Here is a 17,953-nt window from a genome sequence, read left to right as displayed (position 1 = left end):
CAGCATTAAACTCAATAAAGCTATACATACTAAGGGAAGTGTTGAAAATGTCAACCTTTTAAGACATTAAAACAGAACTAAACACACTGGCCAAATATGGGGAAAATCTGAGCATCAAAATAAATGACAGAAATGTTTGGTAACCAATTAAAAAAGAATCTAAATATCTATATTGATATTTAAATAATAATTTTTTAAAGGGGCGAGGCAGGAAAAAAGAAAAGTTCTTCTTTACAGAATACTAACTAACAAAATAGAAATAACAAAAGAAATAGTCACCATTTTACTGGTAAGACTCATCAATGGATTCTAAACCATAGTATGAAAGGCTATTGAGAAATAGTATTCACACAGACTATCACACAGTCTCAGACTATCATGACATAGCTTACTTATTAATTACATAGGGAGGACAGTATTTTACAATGGAGAAATCTGTGTGCTACTGCATTAACTAAATTATCAAATATAACATTGCTAATAATGGGATAAAGTGATAACATATGTCCCTTAATCTGATGGAGACTGAAAAAAGAACCATCATCCTATGTAGTATTCCTGCCAAAATGTTTAACCTGGATCTGATCATGAGGAAACAATTAAACAAATACAAATTAAGAAACATGCCCTAGCTGGTTTGGCTCAGTGGATAGAGCATCGCCCTGCGGACTGAACCCTCCTGGGTTCGATTCTGGTCAAGGGCACATACCCGGGTTGCAGGCTCGGTCCCTGGTGAGGGGGCGTGCGGGAAGCAGCTGATCAATGATTCTCTCTCATCAGTGATGCTTCTATCTCTCTCTCTCTCCCTCTCCCTTCCTCTCTGAAATCAATAAAAATATATTAAAAAAAAAAAAGAAACATTCTATAACCTAGGCTCTTCAAAAATATGGGGTGAAAGACAAACAAAAAACTGGAGAAGTATTCTATATCAAAGGAAACTAAAAAGACACAGAGGAAGGTAATGCATGATTCTTGCTGGATCCTGGATTTTAAAAAGTAGTTATAAAGGAAATTCTTAGGACAGTTAGAGAAATCTGAATAAAATCTGTATATTAGATGATGTCTACAACTAACTCTCAAATGTTTCAGAAAAAAATGTACACGTATTGAAAGAGAAAGATAAAGCAAATGTGGCCAAAAAATAACAGTTGGTCAATCTAGGTTCACTGTATCTTCTTAGAACTTTTGTGAACTGGATTTTTCAAAATAAAAAGTTGGGGGAGAAAAAGGTAAAACTAAAGTCACTGATATACCACAGACTGAAGTCATTTAAACCTGAAACACTGAAGAAGATCCTTTAGAGGGGCACCCAACCACCAGACTTCCTCCTTTACCTGCTGTATTTAAACATCGATGAAGAGGCGCTAATACTGGCTGAAGCAAATACTTTGCTGCCAATTGTGGGTGTTCTCTTGACATAGTTATGAAGGTAGTGGTGGCAACTCTCTGAAATTGTCGTGCTGTTAATTTATCTTGAAAGTGAAATAAATCCAGGATCTAAAAGAAAAAGTATATGAAGAAAATAAATACCAGCCTCTTTACAAGGGGCATTACATTAACTAAAAAGAAAAAGCACTAATTTCTTTTTTTTTTAAATATATTTTTATTGATTTTTTACAGAGAGGAAGGGTGAGGGATAGAGAGTCAGAAACATCGATGAGAGAGAAACACCGATCACCTGCCCCCTGCACACCCCTCACTGGGGATGTGCCCGCAACCAAGGTACATGCCCTTGACCAGAATCGAACCTGGGACCCTTCAGTCCGCAGGCCGACACTCCATCCACTGAGCCAAACTGGTCAGGGCAGCACTAATTTCTTAAGGCCAAAAAATAAACTCACTGCAATAACACTGATTCAACAAAATTGGTTTTTTAAAATTTAACAACCCAGTATCAAAGGTTGTGAGAACTGAAGAGACTATGTTTTCATTAAATAATTTTATAAAATTTATAAAATATATGCTCATTGTAGAAAATCTAGAAAATAATGTTTTGAGAATAAAATTAAATCTTCCTAAATCACTAATAATCATTTTTGGTGTATTTTTTCCAATATACAGTATTTCTGTATAATTCTTTTTTCTTTTTAATTGAAGCCACACTTAATATTCAGTTTTGTATATTATTAAAATATCATCTATACATATAAAACCCTAATATGCAAATAGACCGAACAGTGGAAGAACCGAATAACCAGTTGCTATGACGTGCGCTGACCACCAGGAGGCGTGCGTGGAACATGGTGGGCGTCGGCCGTGGTGGGATGGTGGAACAGTTTAGTAGGGCACCAGACCAAGGCGGGGTACTTGTCGCTGTCATTGGGGTGAGCCTCTGGTGGTTACTGAAAATTCTTTGCTCCCCCCGCGCCGCGGTCCCGTCTAGTGCTCAGACCCGCTGCTGGTGCTGGCCCTAATCGCTCTGTGCCATCAGCGGGTGCTAGTGGGGCCGGCGCCATCAGCGCGTGGGAGCAGCGGGAGCAGGGCTGCCGGCAGAGAGGGGACTGGGGGCTGCAGCATGGCTGGTGGGGGAGCACAGGATGGGCCAAGACCCACCCCTGTGCCCACCGCAGCCTCGTGGCCCACAGTTCAAGGTGCACGAATTCGTGCACTGGGCCCCCAGTACTGTTATAAATTCCTCAAAAATACTTTATGGTGATATATATCTATTCAAGCTGCAGGTAAAAATTTATTAAATTATTTCCTAATATCCAGACATTCTGTTTATCCCCAAATTTTGCTATTATAAAAGCACCACTAAATGAAATTACTGGGTCAAGGTATATAAGTACATTTAGAGCCTGAAGTTCGCCTGTCGTGTATGAACAGCCTATTTTCTCAAAGACAAACATAGATCTCCAGTGCCTCGGTGGGTTTACCACACTCTAAAAGCAACTGATAGAAAAATATATTTCTGTTCCTGACTTAAAAGTGACTCTTGCACTTTTTGCAGGCAGGAGAATCACTGTCCAAAAACTGTATGTGACCTCTGACACTGCCAGAAAGGCTCAGCAAGCCTGAAACCTGTGACTTGATTTTAGCCTTTGTCAAATACCAAAACTAAAGCTCCTAGTTTCAGAAAATATTTATTCATCATTGCAAATGCTTTGTCCTGTAAGATTATTTATATGTAGTATATTTCACTATAAAATCCTTACATTGTGATATTGTGTTCTCATGCATGCCTGCCCAAGAGAACCCTGATCAGCATAACAAAGAACTACTTTCTTTGGACTATACTTCAAAAGCCATGTCTTACATTTAATTGCATGGGGAGTACTGATTAAGAAAACTCCTTCCAGCCCTAACCGGTTTGGCTCAGTGGATAGAGCATCAGCCTGCAGAGTGAGGGGGTCCCAGGTTCGATTCTGGTCGAGGGCATGTACCTTGGTTGCAGACACATCCCCAGTAGGGGGTGTGCAGGAGGCAGCTGATCGATGTTTCTAACTCTCTATCCCTCTCCCTTCCTCTCTGTAAAAAATCAATAAAATATATTTTTAAAAAAAGAAAAAAGAAAGAAAACTCCTTCCACATTTTTCACCTATCAGATTAGCAAAGATAAAAAAGTTTTGTAGCATGTTGTATAGGCAAAAGTGTAGGAAAACAGATACATAAATAATATCAGTTAAAAATTTAATTGTATATACCCTTTGAACTAGTCATTTCAATTCTGGGAATTTTTCCTATGGTAGGACTTGCACATGTACAAGATTTATGAGTATTAACTGTAGCATGGCTTATAATAGCAAAATAATGAAAACAACTCAAATATCCATTAGGGGACTGGTTAAAAAAATTATGGTACAGTAATGTAATGCAATACTACCCACCCACGAAAAAGAATTAGGCAGCTCTATATGAAATGACTATATGAAATGATCTCCAAGGTACATTGTTAAGTTAAAAAAGCAAAATGAAAAACAGTGTGTGTAGTATGTTATCATTTGGATGAAAATTAGACTATATATACACATACAAATACATATAGTTATATATACATAACACACAGAATATTTCTGGAAAATAAACAAGAAATTGGTAACAGTGACTACTTCTGAGGGACTAGAAGTGAGAGGGAAACTTACAATTCTGTTAACTCTTTTGTGCTTTTTAAATTACTAGTATGTGTCATATTAATTTACCTTATTTATTTAATACCTATTTTTAGCTAATTAAAAACACAGAAAAGATAAGGACCAAGATAAAACTTTAGTTTCATAGCCCAACTCTGACAGCAAGCTGGGTGGGCTACTTACTTATCTGATAGTGATGAAGTGTACTTAAACCTAACCATTAGGTCGGTGTCTCCAACAGGTTTTTAATTCCCTTATTAAGAAGGTCACTCACTGAACAATAAACTTAAATATTATATTGCTTTTACCTCAATATTAGAGGAACATTAAAAATCCTCTTTCTGTAAATAAGCAGAAAATCCTCAAACATTCAAAAGAAACAGAATAATTTACCTGGGGGCAGGTATCTCTATAGTAGTCCTCTGGGGAAAGAGACTGCTGGGGACAAGAGGCCAAAATCTTTGCAATTAAGTCACACTTTTTCCAGTCAGCAGCTGTTGCCTCCGCATCACTCCCACCAGCCACGCCAGCTGTCAGCAATGAATAGAGATGTCAAAAACTCACAGCACTTTCCCAGGTCAGGTCCTAAAAATTTGAGATAGTCCTGGCTGGGTTTTCTCAGTGGTTAGAGTGTGGGCCCATGGACCAAAAGGTCGCAGATTCGATTCCGGGTCAAGGGCATGTACCTCGACTGCAGGTTCAATCCCCAGCCCCCAGTCAGGACTCAAGTGGGAAGCAACCAATTGATGTGTCTGTCTCACGTCAATGTTTCTCTCCCTCTCCCTCTCCCTTACCCTCACCCTCACCCTTACCCTCTCTCCTCACTCCCTCCCACTCTCTCTAAAAATCAAAGGAAATAATATTCTTGGGTGAGGATAACAAAAAAACACAAACTTTAACAATTACCAGGCATATGCATACAATTCAGTCATAAAAAGGAATAAAGGGCTGATTCATGTACAACACGACTAAACCTAAAAAAAAAAAAAAATGAAGCTAAGTGAAAGAAGCCAAACACAAAGATCACAAATTGTACCATTCATTCCATTTGGATGACATATCCAGAACAGGCAAATTCATTGAGACAGAAAGTAGATTAGTGCTTACAAGGAACTGGATGAGGGGACAGGGGGAGTAATTGGGGGGGATAATGATAAAAATGTTTGGAATTTGTGGTGGTGCTGTCGGCACACAGACCATGTGCATCCCCAAGCACGTCCTCTACCCCAACGACCTGTATTATACTTCAATGTATATGTGAATATATTGAAAATAATGTTTGTTTTTTCCTGGTTTTTGTTTTGCTTTTAGCCTTTACGTGCCAGGATCACAGGCAGACTTTGTAAGGATGGCTGAAGTTCTCCTGCAAGGTTTAATTTGTTATCATGTATATATTCCAAAGCAAGCTGCCTTGTGGTTTCGGCCAGCCTTGTGCTATGTTGATAAGATTGATTTACTGCTTAAAATCACTTTATCCAATTTTTACTGAACTTTTTATGTAAAAAATAAAATTAATTAAAGAAAAATGTTTGGAATTAGATATTAGTAATGGCTACACAACTTTGTGAATATACTAAAAACCATTGAATTGTATTCTTTATTTTTAACTATATTTTTAAGATTGTTTATTTGAGATTTTTCTTGTTTCTTTTTTTTTCTTTTCTTTTTTTTATTGATTTCAAAGAGGAAGGGAGAGGGAGAGAGAGATAGAAACATCAATGATGAGAAAGAATCATTGATCGGCTGCCTCTTTTTTTTTTTTTTTTAATATATATTTTACAGAGAGGAAGGGAGAGGGATAGAGAGTTAGAAACATCGATGAGAGAGAAACATCGACCAGCTGCCTCCTGCACACTCCCTACTGGGGATGTGCCCGCAACCAAGGTACATGCCCTTGACCGGAATCGAACCTGGGACCCTTGAGTCCGCAGGCCGACGCTCTCTATCCACTGAGCCAAACTGGTTAGGGCAATCGGCTGCCTCTTGCACGGCCCCAACTGGGGATCGAGCCCGCAACCCGGGCATGTGCTCTTGACCAGAATCGAAACCAGGACTCTTCAGTCCGCAAGCCGACACTCTATCCACTGAGCCAAACCGGCTAGGGCTATTTTTAACTATTCTTAAAATTTTTTTTAATTGATTGATTTTTAGAGAGAGAGGGAGAGTTGAGAGAGGGACGAGAGAAACACCAATGTGTTGTTCCACTTATATATGTATTCACTGGTTGGTTCTTGTATGTTCCCTTTTCTCATATGTGCCCTGATCGGGAATTGAATCCTCAACCTTGGCATATCAGGACCACACTCTAACCAACTGAGCTTCCTGGCCATGGTGTGGAAACGAATCTAAAACTTCATTCCAAAGTGTGTATCTCTAAGGTATGTGTAGCTTCAAGATAACTATTTTGTGTTTTAAGCCCTGAGGCGAAGTCCTCTTAGCACCCTGCTACAAAGCCTTTTCCCACTGAATTTCCCTCAGCATAACAGAAAAATTTCACATTTTCTTTGGGGTTTTACTTAAACTTTCTGTGCAATGTTTTCCTCTGATACTACAAATCATTTGAAATAGCCCATAATATCATTCAACAATGTGAGCAGTGTGTCACGACTGTTTTAGAAAAATGGCAAGAAAATAGTTTCTTTGGAAAAGAAATTCATTAAGGTTAGACTTCCAAGTCTAACTTCCTTAATCTCCACAAAGACACATATTGTCTCTATCAAGTTTAAAGGCCAATGTTAAAGACCAGTCATTCACTCTGGCTTGAAGGAAAATGGATACTACAGTAACAGAAACATTTTCTTTCTTACCACCCGCTCCTTCCAAAATGCCCCGGACCACTGCCTGCACACCACTGGGTCTCATCAACCTTTCGGAGAGCAGCTGCCCACACAGACGCCGAAGCCAAGCGGGGGCCCGACATCTAACTTGTGTCTTCACATCTGTGCAGGACTGAAAAAGGAAGGGAAAGGTATGAACTGAATGTCAGTGAAATAGATGGGACGTAGAAATTATTAAAACATATGTAATGAAACAGACTGACAATAAACAGTATGCTATACAGACTTCAAAACATTTTTTTCCTTAAAAAAAAAAAAAAGGCTCCTTTACAAAACCTTCTTCCTCATATTTGATTTAACTTTTAAGAAAGTAAAAATACAGTAAAACTTCAAGGGAAACAGCAAGTGAAGTTTCAAACCCAGAAATAGACAAACACATCAGTGAATAAAATAGATTTGGGGAACACAAGGTTAACGTGCCCATTAACCCTGAATGCAGTCCTTCCAGTTGAATCTAGCTTCCAAAGAAGATTCCTCTGAACACTACTCACCACCAGGAGGACAGTTCACAACAGAGGGCAGGCACTCTAGTCTTGCCTCCACGGTCTTACCTACTATGATTCCTGCGACACAGCAATTTCAAGAAAGAGGTGGATTTCTTCAAGGGCTCCCTTTTTAGAGTTCTGTGGCGCCATCATGAACAAACAGACTTGTGTCCTTTATTTTGAGCCAAAATGTTAACCATTTTTGGACAGTTGGGAACCCAAAATTAGTGAAAGAAACAATCCTAACTAACCTGTCCTCTCTCTTATATTTATGGAGGAGTAATAATTACCATTTATTGTTAAGAACCTTCCACATAATCTCAAAGGGACTATAAAAAAGGCACTGCTGTCATCCCATTTTATGGATAAGGAAAGTGAGGGATGGAAAGGTGTATTAATTCATACAGCTGCGCACTGAGGGTGAATTCTAGTATGCCTAACTCCACAGTCTCTTTTTACCACATTATCATTATAATGCATTTGTTTTAATCTGGAAAACTGTGAATTTATTCAGAGAAGCAGAGTGTGAGGCCAGAGGAGTCCTATAGGGGGTGGGCTATAGTAATGCTCTAGGGATGAGATGAAAATGACTTCAACTGGGAGATACCTTTGTCTCCAGCTTCAGCTGGTCCTTGTTCCTGACCTACAGCCAATTCCTTTGGCCCCTCACGCTTTACTCACCTAGATTTATGACTAAACTCTAGGTCCTAAGAGCAAATAGGTAATTCCCATCTACATCCCCAAATTCAGTCATTGCAGATACATAATTATTTTTAAGGAAAAAAGGAATTATCGTATGCCTAGCCTTAGGCGAATATATACTATTACTTTTTTTTTCCCAAAGGAGCTAAAAATAGTCCCAATAACAGCTCTAATTTTAATTTCTTGACTTCAAATACTCCATTCAAAGATAAGATATTCAAATATTTCTGCCAAAAGAATGTATTGTCAAACAGCCAAATTTTAGTTTAAAAATATCTAGTTTCAGAATGAATATATTTTAAATAAAACTACCATATTCTTGAGAATAGTGTTCATCATTCCATTAAAAGAAAAATCCTTTTTAAGTTAACCTAAGGATCAGTGAAATTTAGTTTTCCAAATACCATGTAATGATCTAAGAGATGAAATGAGGTTTAACTAGATTATCAAATTTCCCAGGAGAAGGGCCACTCCCAGAAGACAGCACATTATAATTAATGATTCACCCACGAGAGTCCCTAGGCCTGAATACCGACCTGGGGTGGTCCTCCCTGGAGGATAAGTAATTCTCGAACTGCTAATGGTTGATACACTTGATCCAAGATGTCTCTCAAGGCCTCCCTAGATAGGGCTCTTTCCTCTTCGGTTAACACCTAAAAAAAAACATGCAGTACTTGGCTTTTGCAGAATACAAAGCAGGCAGGCAATCAAAGGTGATATTTTACAATACTGCACAGACACTTGTGAGGGGAGAGAGAAGAAGGCTTCTTGATTTCCTTCCGCCTGGAGGAAGCCACACCACAGAGACACTCCTGCTCTCTCTCCATCCCCGCACTCAGCTCTGGGGAGAGCTTACTGACTTACCTCAATGGCGAGGCGGGAATAAGCTTACTTATTGGCTGGTTTTGTCATGCACAGCTCAGCGCCAGTTCCTCTGCCACCTCTTCAGAGCAAGTGCACATTCTGTTCTGCTCTTCCTGGCTGTGCGTTTTACAGAGGCACGTCCCCTGCCGGAAGGCAGAGGCACTGCAGTTTCCCAGCCCTCCTTAAAACTGGGGGGGTAGTAAGAGTGTCTGATTCTGGAATTCACTGTTGGGAAGCCCATTTGTCTCCATCTAGAAGCAATATCCTCCAACTTCAAATTTATGAGTAATGTTTGTTTTAATTTTTTACTTATTTTAGAGGGAGGAAGGAAGGGAGGGGGAGAGAGAGGAAGAGAAAGAGAGAGAAACATCGAGTGAGAAACATTGATCTGTTGCCTCTCATACACACCCTGACCTGGGATGGAACCCACAACCTCTTGGTACATGGGACGACGTTCCAAGCAACTGAGCCACCGGCCAGGGCTAAAGGTGATGTTCTGACTTTTCATATCTCTCTTACTCTGTTAAATGTCTTTTAATTCATTGAGAACTTGGGCAGCAAAGAGGGGTGCTGTTCATTGGGCCTCAACAGTACTGTCCCCCTTCAGTAACTCAGTGAAGCAGTCAGTGTGCTGCCCATTATCATTTAGCAAACGGAGGTCCAGGAGCTGCTTAGGGTATAGCTGGGACTTGTCCAGCTTCATGATGACACCCACCATGTTTCCCCTTCTGCCAACTTCTCCCACCTTCATACTTGGTCCTTTCTATGTCTTTCCCTTTCTTTTGTCTCTCCTGCCCGAGACCCCTGGGGCACTGCCTGGCCCCAGTGATATTAATAAAACCTGTTGATCAGATGCCCCTATCTCAGAAGTCCAGATAGAATTGTCAGACTCATACCCTGTCATAAAGAGCATAGCGCTCTGCTCCACAGAACAAAGGCAAGGGAGCGCTCATAAATTCCTGTCACTGCTCAAAAGATAGTGGGTTTTAGGTAAATGTTTGTGAGCACAGCCAGGAGAGAGAATGGAAAAGGGAACCAACAGTCCTGGCAGGGAGGCTCAGTTGGTTGGAGTGTCAACCCCTACAGCAAAAGGTTGCAGGTTCGATTCCTGGTCGGGCATGTAGAGAAAGCAACTGATCAATTGATGTTTCTCTTTCACATCGATGTTTCCCTCTTCCTCTACAAATCAATAAACATATCCTGGGGTGAGGATTTTAAAAAAGGGGGAACAAAAAGAAACATGTTGGAAGATGACATAGAAAGGTGACAGAGAAATGAGGTGGTGGGCATTATGAGATCTGGCTGCAGTGGTTAAGGAATTACCCTGCATATGAACTACACTGACCCTCGCTACATTTATACAATTTTATAAAAAGGACACAGAGGCTCAAAGAAATAGCCTGTGATAACTGTTCCATAGAATGACAAGAAGGGACAGGTGAAATGGGCTCTCCAGGTGTGCAAATGACTAGCATCTAATAAAGCTCCAACCCTCTAAAAAGATTCATTTATCTACTGGGTATGCTTTGACATTCACTAGGAACTCTAGCTCTTTCCATCAGTCCCTTTCTAAAGAAGTAAGAGTTACCTTTTATAACATCCACACACAAATATGTACACATATTCATACAGATTCACACAGACACACTCACAGACTCTGACTCTCTCCTCTCTCTCCCAACAGATATTTTACCTCTTCTTCAGCTTTTAGTGATTTTCTCTTGGTTGGGCAGAATCCCAGTTGGCACAGACCTGCTGCAATATCCCCAAAATGGCGGCAGAAAATCAAGCTCCCCAGAGATGCGTGCTGAGCAACATTTAGGAGGACCCTGCAGCTGGTATACAGTCTCCGGGTTGCATCGGGGGCAGCATCGAGACACACCACGTCTTGAACAACAGCCCCAAACTCAGTCCTGTATCTCCAGGGGACTCCAACACCAGGCATGAGATAGGGGCAGATGCCCAAGGTGACCACAAACTGTAAAGCTGACTGGACAGTCTTCTGCTGTGAGATACTGAGTGTATCTGGGCTCAGGGCAGGGGCGGCTTCTGGAGTCCTTGGGTTGGGTTTAGCTGGATTGAAATCAGCGGCAAGGTGGATCATGGTTTCCTTCAAGCACAAGAGCAACAGTAAGGTTTGAGAGGTAAAACTCCAGGTGACATCCACAGAGTTTTGGGGCCACTCTGCCCTATTAGCAATTTCATCCCTTAGGAGTTTCAGTTTCTTCCAGTGAGGATCCTTCAGAAATTTGTCCTCCAAAGCAGACAGGTTAGATTTTAAAGTAGCCAACAAGACATCATGTTTTGTGATCTGTAGTGAACTTGAGCCTGATCCTTTAAAGGAAAAAAAAAAAGGAGAGACAACAGACGTGGAAAATTAATTGCACTTTCCTCTGTGGAAATGCACTGCCCGCTCCAGTTCCTCCTCTGAGGCCTGGCCCAGATGGCACTGCCTCTGGAAAGCCTCCCCTAATTGTGCCACCCAGCCTAGGCAGAATTCAGGACCACATTTCCTCCCTTCTCACAGCGCTTCGGATGTCATTAGAACAGCGTCCCTAACATGTTATACTTCAGCTAGTTAGTTTCTATTCCACTTGTGTTCTGAAGTCAGAGGCCATGTCTTAGCTATCTTTCTGGGCTTAAATTGTAGCTAGAACAGAAATTTAGAAAGCTGAACATTTACTATCGAAGATTCATTCACTCAAACTATTCTAGGTGCAGCCATTAAATTATATTGAACATTAATTAATGACATGTTCATTCAATATATTCTAAAGTGGACAAAGAGTATAAAACACTATATGAGCAACAGATGTAAAGTTTATAGAAAAAATGCAAATGACTTTTAAACATGAAAATATGATCCACTTTACTCCTAAAGAAAGGTAAGTTAAAATTGTACTAAAATAGCACTTCCCATCTATCAGCTGGCTAAAGTCCAAGTTTTATAACATACTAGTGACCTGGTGCACAGATTCGTGCACATTGAAGGGAAATTAATTAGAAGGTGGCCAGTGGGGCCAGACACACTTTGGAGCCAACCTCCCGTGGTCCCTCCCCAGCCGGCTGCACCTGGGGTGGTGCTGGGGAGTGAGCAGGGTCCCGCCGGCAGGTGGGGTCCCTTAGCCTGGCCTGCAGGGATCAGATAAAACCTAAAACCGCTCTCTGACATTGCCTGAGGAGTCTCGGAGTGTGAAAGGGCACTCTGCAAAGTTGCTGTCATCCAGGGTGTGGAACGCAAACGCAAATGTGCAGTAAACCAACCAGATTTGGGGGGACAGTGCCCCAGCAACAACATAACCCACGGCCAAAGGTAGAATCCTGCAGCCCCACAAGGAATTGGGCCCTCTCTGGTTTCGGGGTGAGTCACCCGAGAACCACCACTGCCAACTCACTGCAGCTTGGCAGCTCCTGCGTTGAGCATCTGGCCCCTGGTGGTCAGTGTGCATTGTAGCGACCAGTCAGACGGTCGGACACTTAGCATATTAGCCTTTTATATATGTAGATTATGTGACAAGGTTTGGGGAAAAACACACGATCATACATTGCTGGTAGAAACTAAAATGGTATCTCCCTAAGGAGAGAAATTGGGCAATATATAGCAAAATCACATCGGCATTTAACCTTTGCCTAGCAATTCCATTTTAGGAATTCAGGCAAAAATGACATATACACAAGGTATTCATTGTAGTGTTTCTTGTATTAACAAAAGACTTGCGCTAGCCAGTTTGGTCCAGTGGATAGAGCATCAGCCTGTAGACTGAAGGGTCATGGGATCGAATCCGGTCAAGGGCACGTACCTCAGCTGCAGGCTCCTCCCTGGCCTGGGCCCTGGTCAGGGTTCGTGCAGGAGGCAACCAATGTGTTTCTTTCACATCAATATTTCTCTCTGTCTTTCCCTCTCTCTAAAAATCAATGGAGAAATATCCGTGCGTGAGGAGTAAATAAAAACAAAAGACTGAAACAACCCAAATGCCCAATAATAGAAAACTGATTGAATAAGAAATGGTATGTACACATGATGGGTTACTTATAAAAGGGAAATAGAGAGATTTGTGCCACCTCGTAGCGATCTCTAAGACTTATTAAAATGTAAAAGTGCAGAAGAATGTATATAGTATGCTACCTTTTGTGTAAGAATGGAAAATGAAATATATTATTTACTTTTATTTTCAAAAATAGCAGTGGGAGAACAAATTAAAAACTAAAATGAGTTATATAGAAAGAGGGAGAGAACAGTGAGAAGATAGGGATTTTTCTTTTGTGCTTAATTATAACTTTAAAAATCTTTACAATGAATATTTATTGTTTCTGTACTAAAAAAAAGAAAGTTCTTTTTAAGGCTATAAAACGGTAGGTAGTATATGAGACCGTGTCAAAAAGAAAAACAGTATTTCCCAAAATGCAATCTCTGGATAGTGGGATAAAGGTCATTTTAATTTTCTTCTTTTACTTTTTCTATAGTTTAAGCTTTACTATAAGGAACATAAAGTACTTTATAAAAATAAAAAGGAACAATAACATTGTTCTTTAAAAATAATAAGAGTCAGAAGAATTTTCCATTGCTTCTGTAGGGCTGTCCAGGGTAAGTATTCTGACCCACGGGCGTGAATATGTGGTTCCTTTGGCTAAAGATACCTAAAAAGTAAGTAAGTGCTCTCACAGCTTGTTGCCACTAACCATGAAGATCACTAAACAACCTCCAAGTGACTTCCTGTGACTTTATAAGATGTTTGAACCCAAACATGGGACACACAAAAAAGTGATTTAAAGCAAAAGCTGTTTATCGAGTCCCTTAAAAAAAGTAGTCTTTTCTGCCCTCTATTGGTGATAAAAATAAAATCTACTTGAAAATAAAGGCATTCCACTCTCACATCAATTTTTCTCCTCTCTTCTCTCCCTTCCTCTCTCTAAAAATAAATTTAAAAATACTTAATAAATATACACAATTATCTGAAAAGGTGATTGAAGTTTCCTCCCTTTTCCAACCACATATATATGTGAGTCTAGCCTTTCTTCATCTGTTTCAATCAGAACAACCTATCATGACAGAATGAATGGAGAAGCAAATATAAAAATTGAGCTGTCCTCTAATAAGCCAGACATTAAGAAAATTTGCAAAAATGTAAAACAATGCCATTCTTCCCACTAATTTATTTTATTTTGCAAAATATAATTTTCATGAGAAATGTCATTATGTTAGTATGTAATGGTTTATTAATGTTATTTTTATCTATTTTAAAAATTAATGTTATTTTAAAATAAATGTAAAAGGTTTCTCTTAAGGTCTTCATTTCTAATACAGAAAATACTGATACATATAACCCACAGAAAATCTCTTTTAAGTCCTCAACAATTTTTAACAGTGTAAAAAAGTGCTGAAACCAAAAAGTTTGAGATTGCTGCCTTAAAACAATGTTTTCCAAATTTCAGTCACATAGCATTTCCACAATTTTTGTCATTTATCGGAGTACCAGCTATATTGTAATTTGCTTTATTTCTTCAAATTAAATCATTTTTAAACTTAAATTATAATAGCTAATATATTTTTCTAAGCTTTATGTATTTAACTCAAGTCTCACAACAACTCTGTGAGGCAAGGACTATTATTAGTCATTAATCATTATTATTTCCAGGGCATATTCAACTTGTGCAGTCTGTCTCCAGAGCCAAACTTCTGATCACTTCACTACACTATTCAGCCTCGAAATGTTTTCCTACCCACCACCTAGAGCCATTCCTATCACACTTCGGGAAATGCTGCCCTCGTGAACAGCATCATCTAGTCTTTCCAATCAGCAATTTAAATATCTATGCTTTGTGACATTTAAAAGCAGACTTCACGATTTGTATAGTATTTTTTATTAAGTTCAAAGTGCAAACGATGTGGCATGCAAGAATGAGTGTGATACACTTTCCTTATTTGTAAGTTACTGGAATTTTCAGCCCTTTCTCCCCCAGTGAAACTATATTTAGTATTTAGAAAAGTTATTTTTTAAGAAAACTATTGTTGAGATGGCCCCCATTTTTCCTAAAAGTGGAGGTGGAAATATTCTTATTTGCTCCATGACTGAGAATAGAAATGGAAGTCAGGGGAAGAGAAATGCTTAATGCAGCAGAACGTTTGGTAGCTCAAAAGTGAAAGAATGGTGATATCTTCCTTCCCATCTACGTAATTCCCATCTAGACTCAATTCTTCTTCCTCCTGTGGCCTCACCCATGGAGAATTCCTCTAACTCTATCTGTACCACCCATTCAGCACTAGTGTTCTCTTGCCATGTTGAATGCCTTTTAGTTTATAGGTGTGGTACCATTTCCCCCAAACAGACAAGATGCTTGAGAGCACAAGTTGTTATACACATTTGCATCTCCAACAGCACTGAGGACAGAATACTAGAAGCAGTTAACTCTCAGTAAATATTACCTCAAAGGTAGTCAATTTACAGATCAAAAACAGTTTAACCAGAGGGATGTAACTTTAACCAATTACTTTCATCCTGTCTGCTCAAGATCCTCTGCCCATCAGGGACATCTGCATATCATAATGCAATTTAAATTCCTTTAGCGAAAGATTTGATAAAAAAAAAAAAAAACAGTGGAGAGATTCACTTAATATACAACAGACTATATGTGCAAAATAATATCACTTAACGACACTAAATAAATTATTCTTTTTCAAATGGGGATCTAAGCATTCCTATTTGAAAAATAGTCATTTAATAAGTTCATGTATGTAATCCCACCACATACTCTTTGAGATTTAGAGGTCTTCTGTAAATGAAGTACATGTGCTTTGTGATAGATGATTACTTCCAGATTGTTTTGCTCATTTAGCCTTTTCCACAGTCATACGTGAGAGAGTTGCAGTTGCCAGACAAGTGACCTCTTGATTAGTAAGTTAAAACTCTACTTTGTGGTTTAATTCTCTGTTGGGGCAAAGTGGTGTAGTCACCACACTACAGTGGAAGCCTCCTGAATTCAAACCCTAGCTTTGCCACTCGCTAGACTGACACTGAGCAATCTCCAACCGCAGTAAAATGGAATACAAGCAATACCTAGCTCACGTGATTGTTGTGAGAATCTATAACAATAAAAGCGTAATATGCTAATTAGACCAGATGTCCTTCTGGACATCCTTCCAGATGACCTTCTGGATGAAGTCGGGCCTGTGAGGGAAGCCCAGGTCCTGGGTGCTGCCAGCAGGAGGGAAGTCTGGGTCCCTGGTGCTGGCAGCTGGAGGGAAGCCCAGGGTCCGGGTGCCAGAGGGAAGCCAGTGCTGGCAGCAGGGTGAAGGAAGGCCTACTCTTGCACAAATTTTGTGCATCGGGCCTCTAGTTAAATGATAATAATCGGCATAGTACAGGGATTGATACTTCTTAGGCACTCAGTGACTATTATTAATCACTTCTTTTCATGTCACCCCAGGTAGGGTATGTTTGTGGGAGTGTTTGCAGTTTGGGCAGGGAGGGAGGAGCAGAGGGGGAAGAGGGCATGTCTCAAAACTTGAGACATGAAACATCACCTCACATGACGCTTCATGTACCTTACCTTGCTCACCCTAAACCCCTCTACCCAAATCAGACACTTTAGCTGTGTTCCTTCTCAAAGCTCCAGAGACAGTGGTTCTCAACCTGTGGGTCGCGACCCCTGAAAATACATCCTGCATATCAGATATTTACATTACGATTCATAACAGTAGCAAAATTACAGTTATGAAGTAGCCACGAAAATAATTTTATGGTTGGGGGTCACCACCACATGAGGAACTGTATTAAAGGGTCACAGCATTAGGAAGGTTGAGAACCACTGGAATAATATGAGCACATGATCTTGGGTGGGTGACTGAGTCTTCGGTGAGGCTTGGGCGTGCTTGGCTGTGAACGGTGAGCGCCGGGCTCCCAGGGGGCCTTAAGATTCTAAATTGGGGCCCTAAGCGGTGTGGCTCAGTGGATAGAGCGTCGCAGTCAAGGGCATGTACCTTGGTTGCGGACACATCCCCAGTGGGGAGTGTGCAGGAGGCAGCTGGTCGATGCTTCTAACTCTCTATCCCTCTCCCTTCCTCTCTGTAAGAAATCAATAAAACATATATATTTTTAAAAGATTCTAAATTGGGAACACCTTGTCAAGTCACCACCAAAGATGAAAAGTGATTGTAAATCCGCCCCAGACTGTGAATCCCTAAATACTCTCCCCAAACCCAGCTCAAACGTCACTGCTTCCTTTTGCGGGACTCCCTGGCATTTTGCACACATCTCCAGCGTCCACGTTAGGCCCTGCGCCCCCCAGAGGTTGGGACCTCACTTCACCGTCCCGAGCACCGCGCCTCCGGAGCTGTTTCCGCAGTCGCTGCCGCGGATGCTGCACCGGGACTGGGAGACGCCACTCCCCAAGGCGCGTGCGCAGTGTCTGGCAGAGGGCAGCGCTCGAGAGAGCCTGGTTGGTACCAGCATCCACAGACTCCCATTCCTCCTGGAGCCTGGGCTTCCTCACGGGAAAGAGGAGGCTGGGCAGACAGTGCCCAAACCCCGGGGCGGGGCGGCCTCCGGCCCTGCAGCCCCGCGAGGGCCTGAGGGGCGCACCGTGCGGGCGTCAGAGCGGCCGTGGGAGACTGGCGGCCCTGTGAGTCCCCAATGCCGCCCGGCGCCGTGGTCCGTCCTCTCACCTCCCGGGCTCAGCAGCAGCCTCAGCGCCTCCAAAATCCGCTCCAGACCGCATGTTTCCAGAGGACCGCCACCCGCGGCCAGCCCGGGGTCCGCCATGACTGGAGTGGCGCGCGCCACTTGCGACCTGCTCAAGCGCCTAGAGGCGGACCGGCCCCGCCGCCATGTCGAGTGTGGCAGATACTGTGCATGCGCACGGCGCTGGGGGCGGGGCCGTCGATGTGGGCGGGGCCGGCATGGGCAGGAACGCCCATTTGTCTTGATATTTTCTCCTTCCCACTCTATTGCCCTGGAGGGTGGAGGGGACCCAGAGCTAACACAACCGGCCTGGATGC

The 17,953-nt window shown here is 41.4% G+C and overlaps 1 protein-coding gene across 1 annotated transcript in view; it reads right to left on the bottom strand.

Annotated features, from left to right (window-relative positions):
• Positions 1–17,732, bottom strand: part of TANGO6 (transport and golgi organization 6 homolog) — a 141,698-nt gene extending 123,966 nt beyond the window's left edge. The window contains exons 1-6 of the mRNA XM_081107748.1: positions 17,621–17,732; positions 10,652–11,292; positions 8,631–8,747; positions 6,878–7,019; positions 4,464–4,600; positions 1,335–1,497 (exon numbers count right to left, since the gene is read on the bottom strand). Of these exons, the coding sequence (XP_080963874.1) occupies positions 1,335–1,497; positions 4,464–4,600; positions 6,878–7,019; positions 8,631–8,747; positions 10,652–11,292; positions 17,621–17,717 (1,297 nt within the window). The 5' untranslated portion in view covers positions 17,718–17,732. The remainder of the gene's footprint in view (positions 1–1,334; positions 1,498–4,463; positions 4,601–6,877; positions 7,020–8,630; positions 8,748–10,651; positions 11,293–17,620) is intronic.
• Between the last annotated feature and the right edge of the window lie 221 nt (positions 17,733–17,953).

This window comes from Myotis nattereri (genome assembly GCF_964212035.1).
Source record: "Myotis nattereri genome assembly, chromosome: 15".
Classification (NCBI taxonomy): domain Eukaryota; kingdom Metazoa; phylum Chordata; class Mammalia; order Chiroptera; family Vespertilionidae; genus Myotis; species Myotis nattereri.
This window is presented reverse-complemented; position numbering and strand designations above follow the sequence as displayed.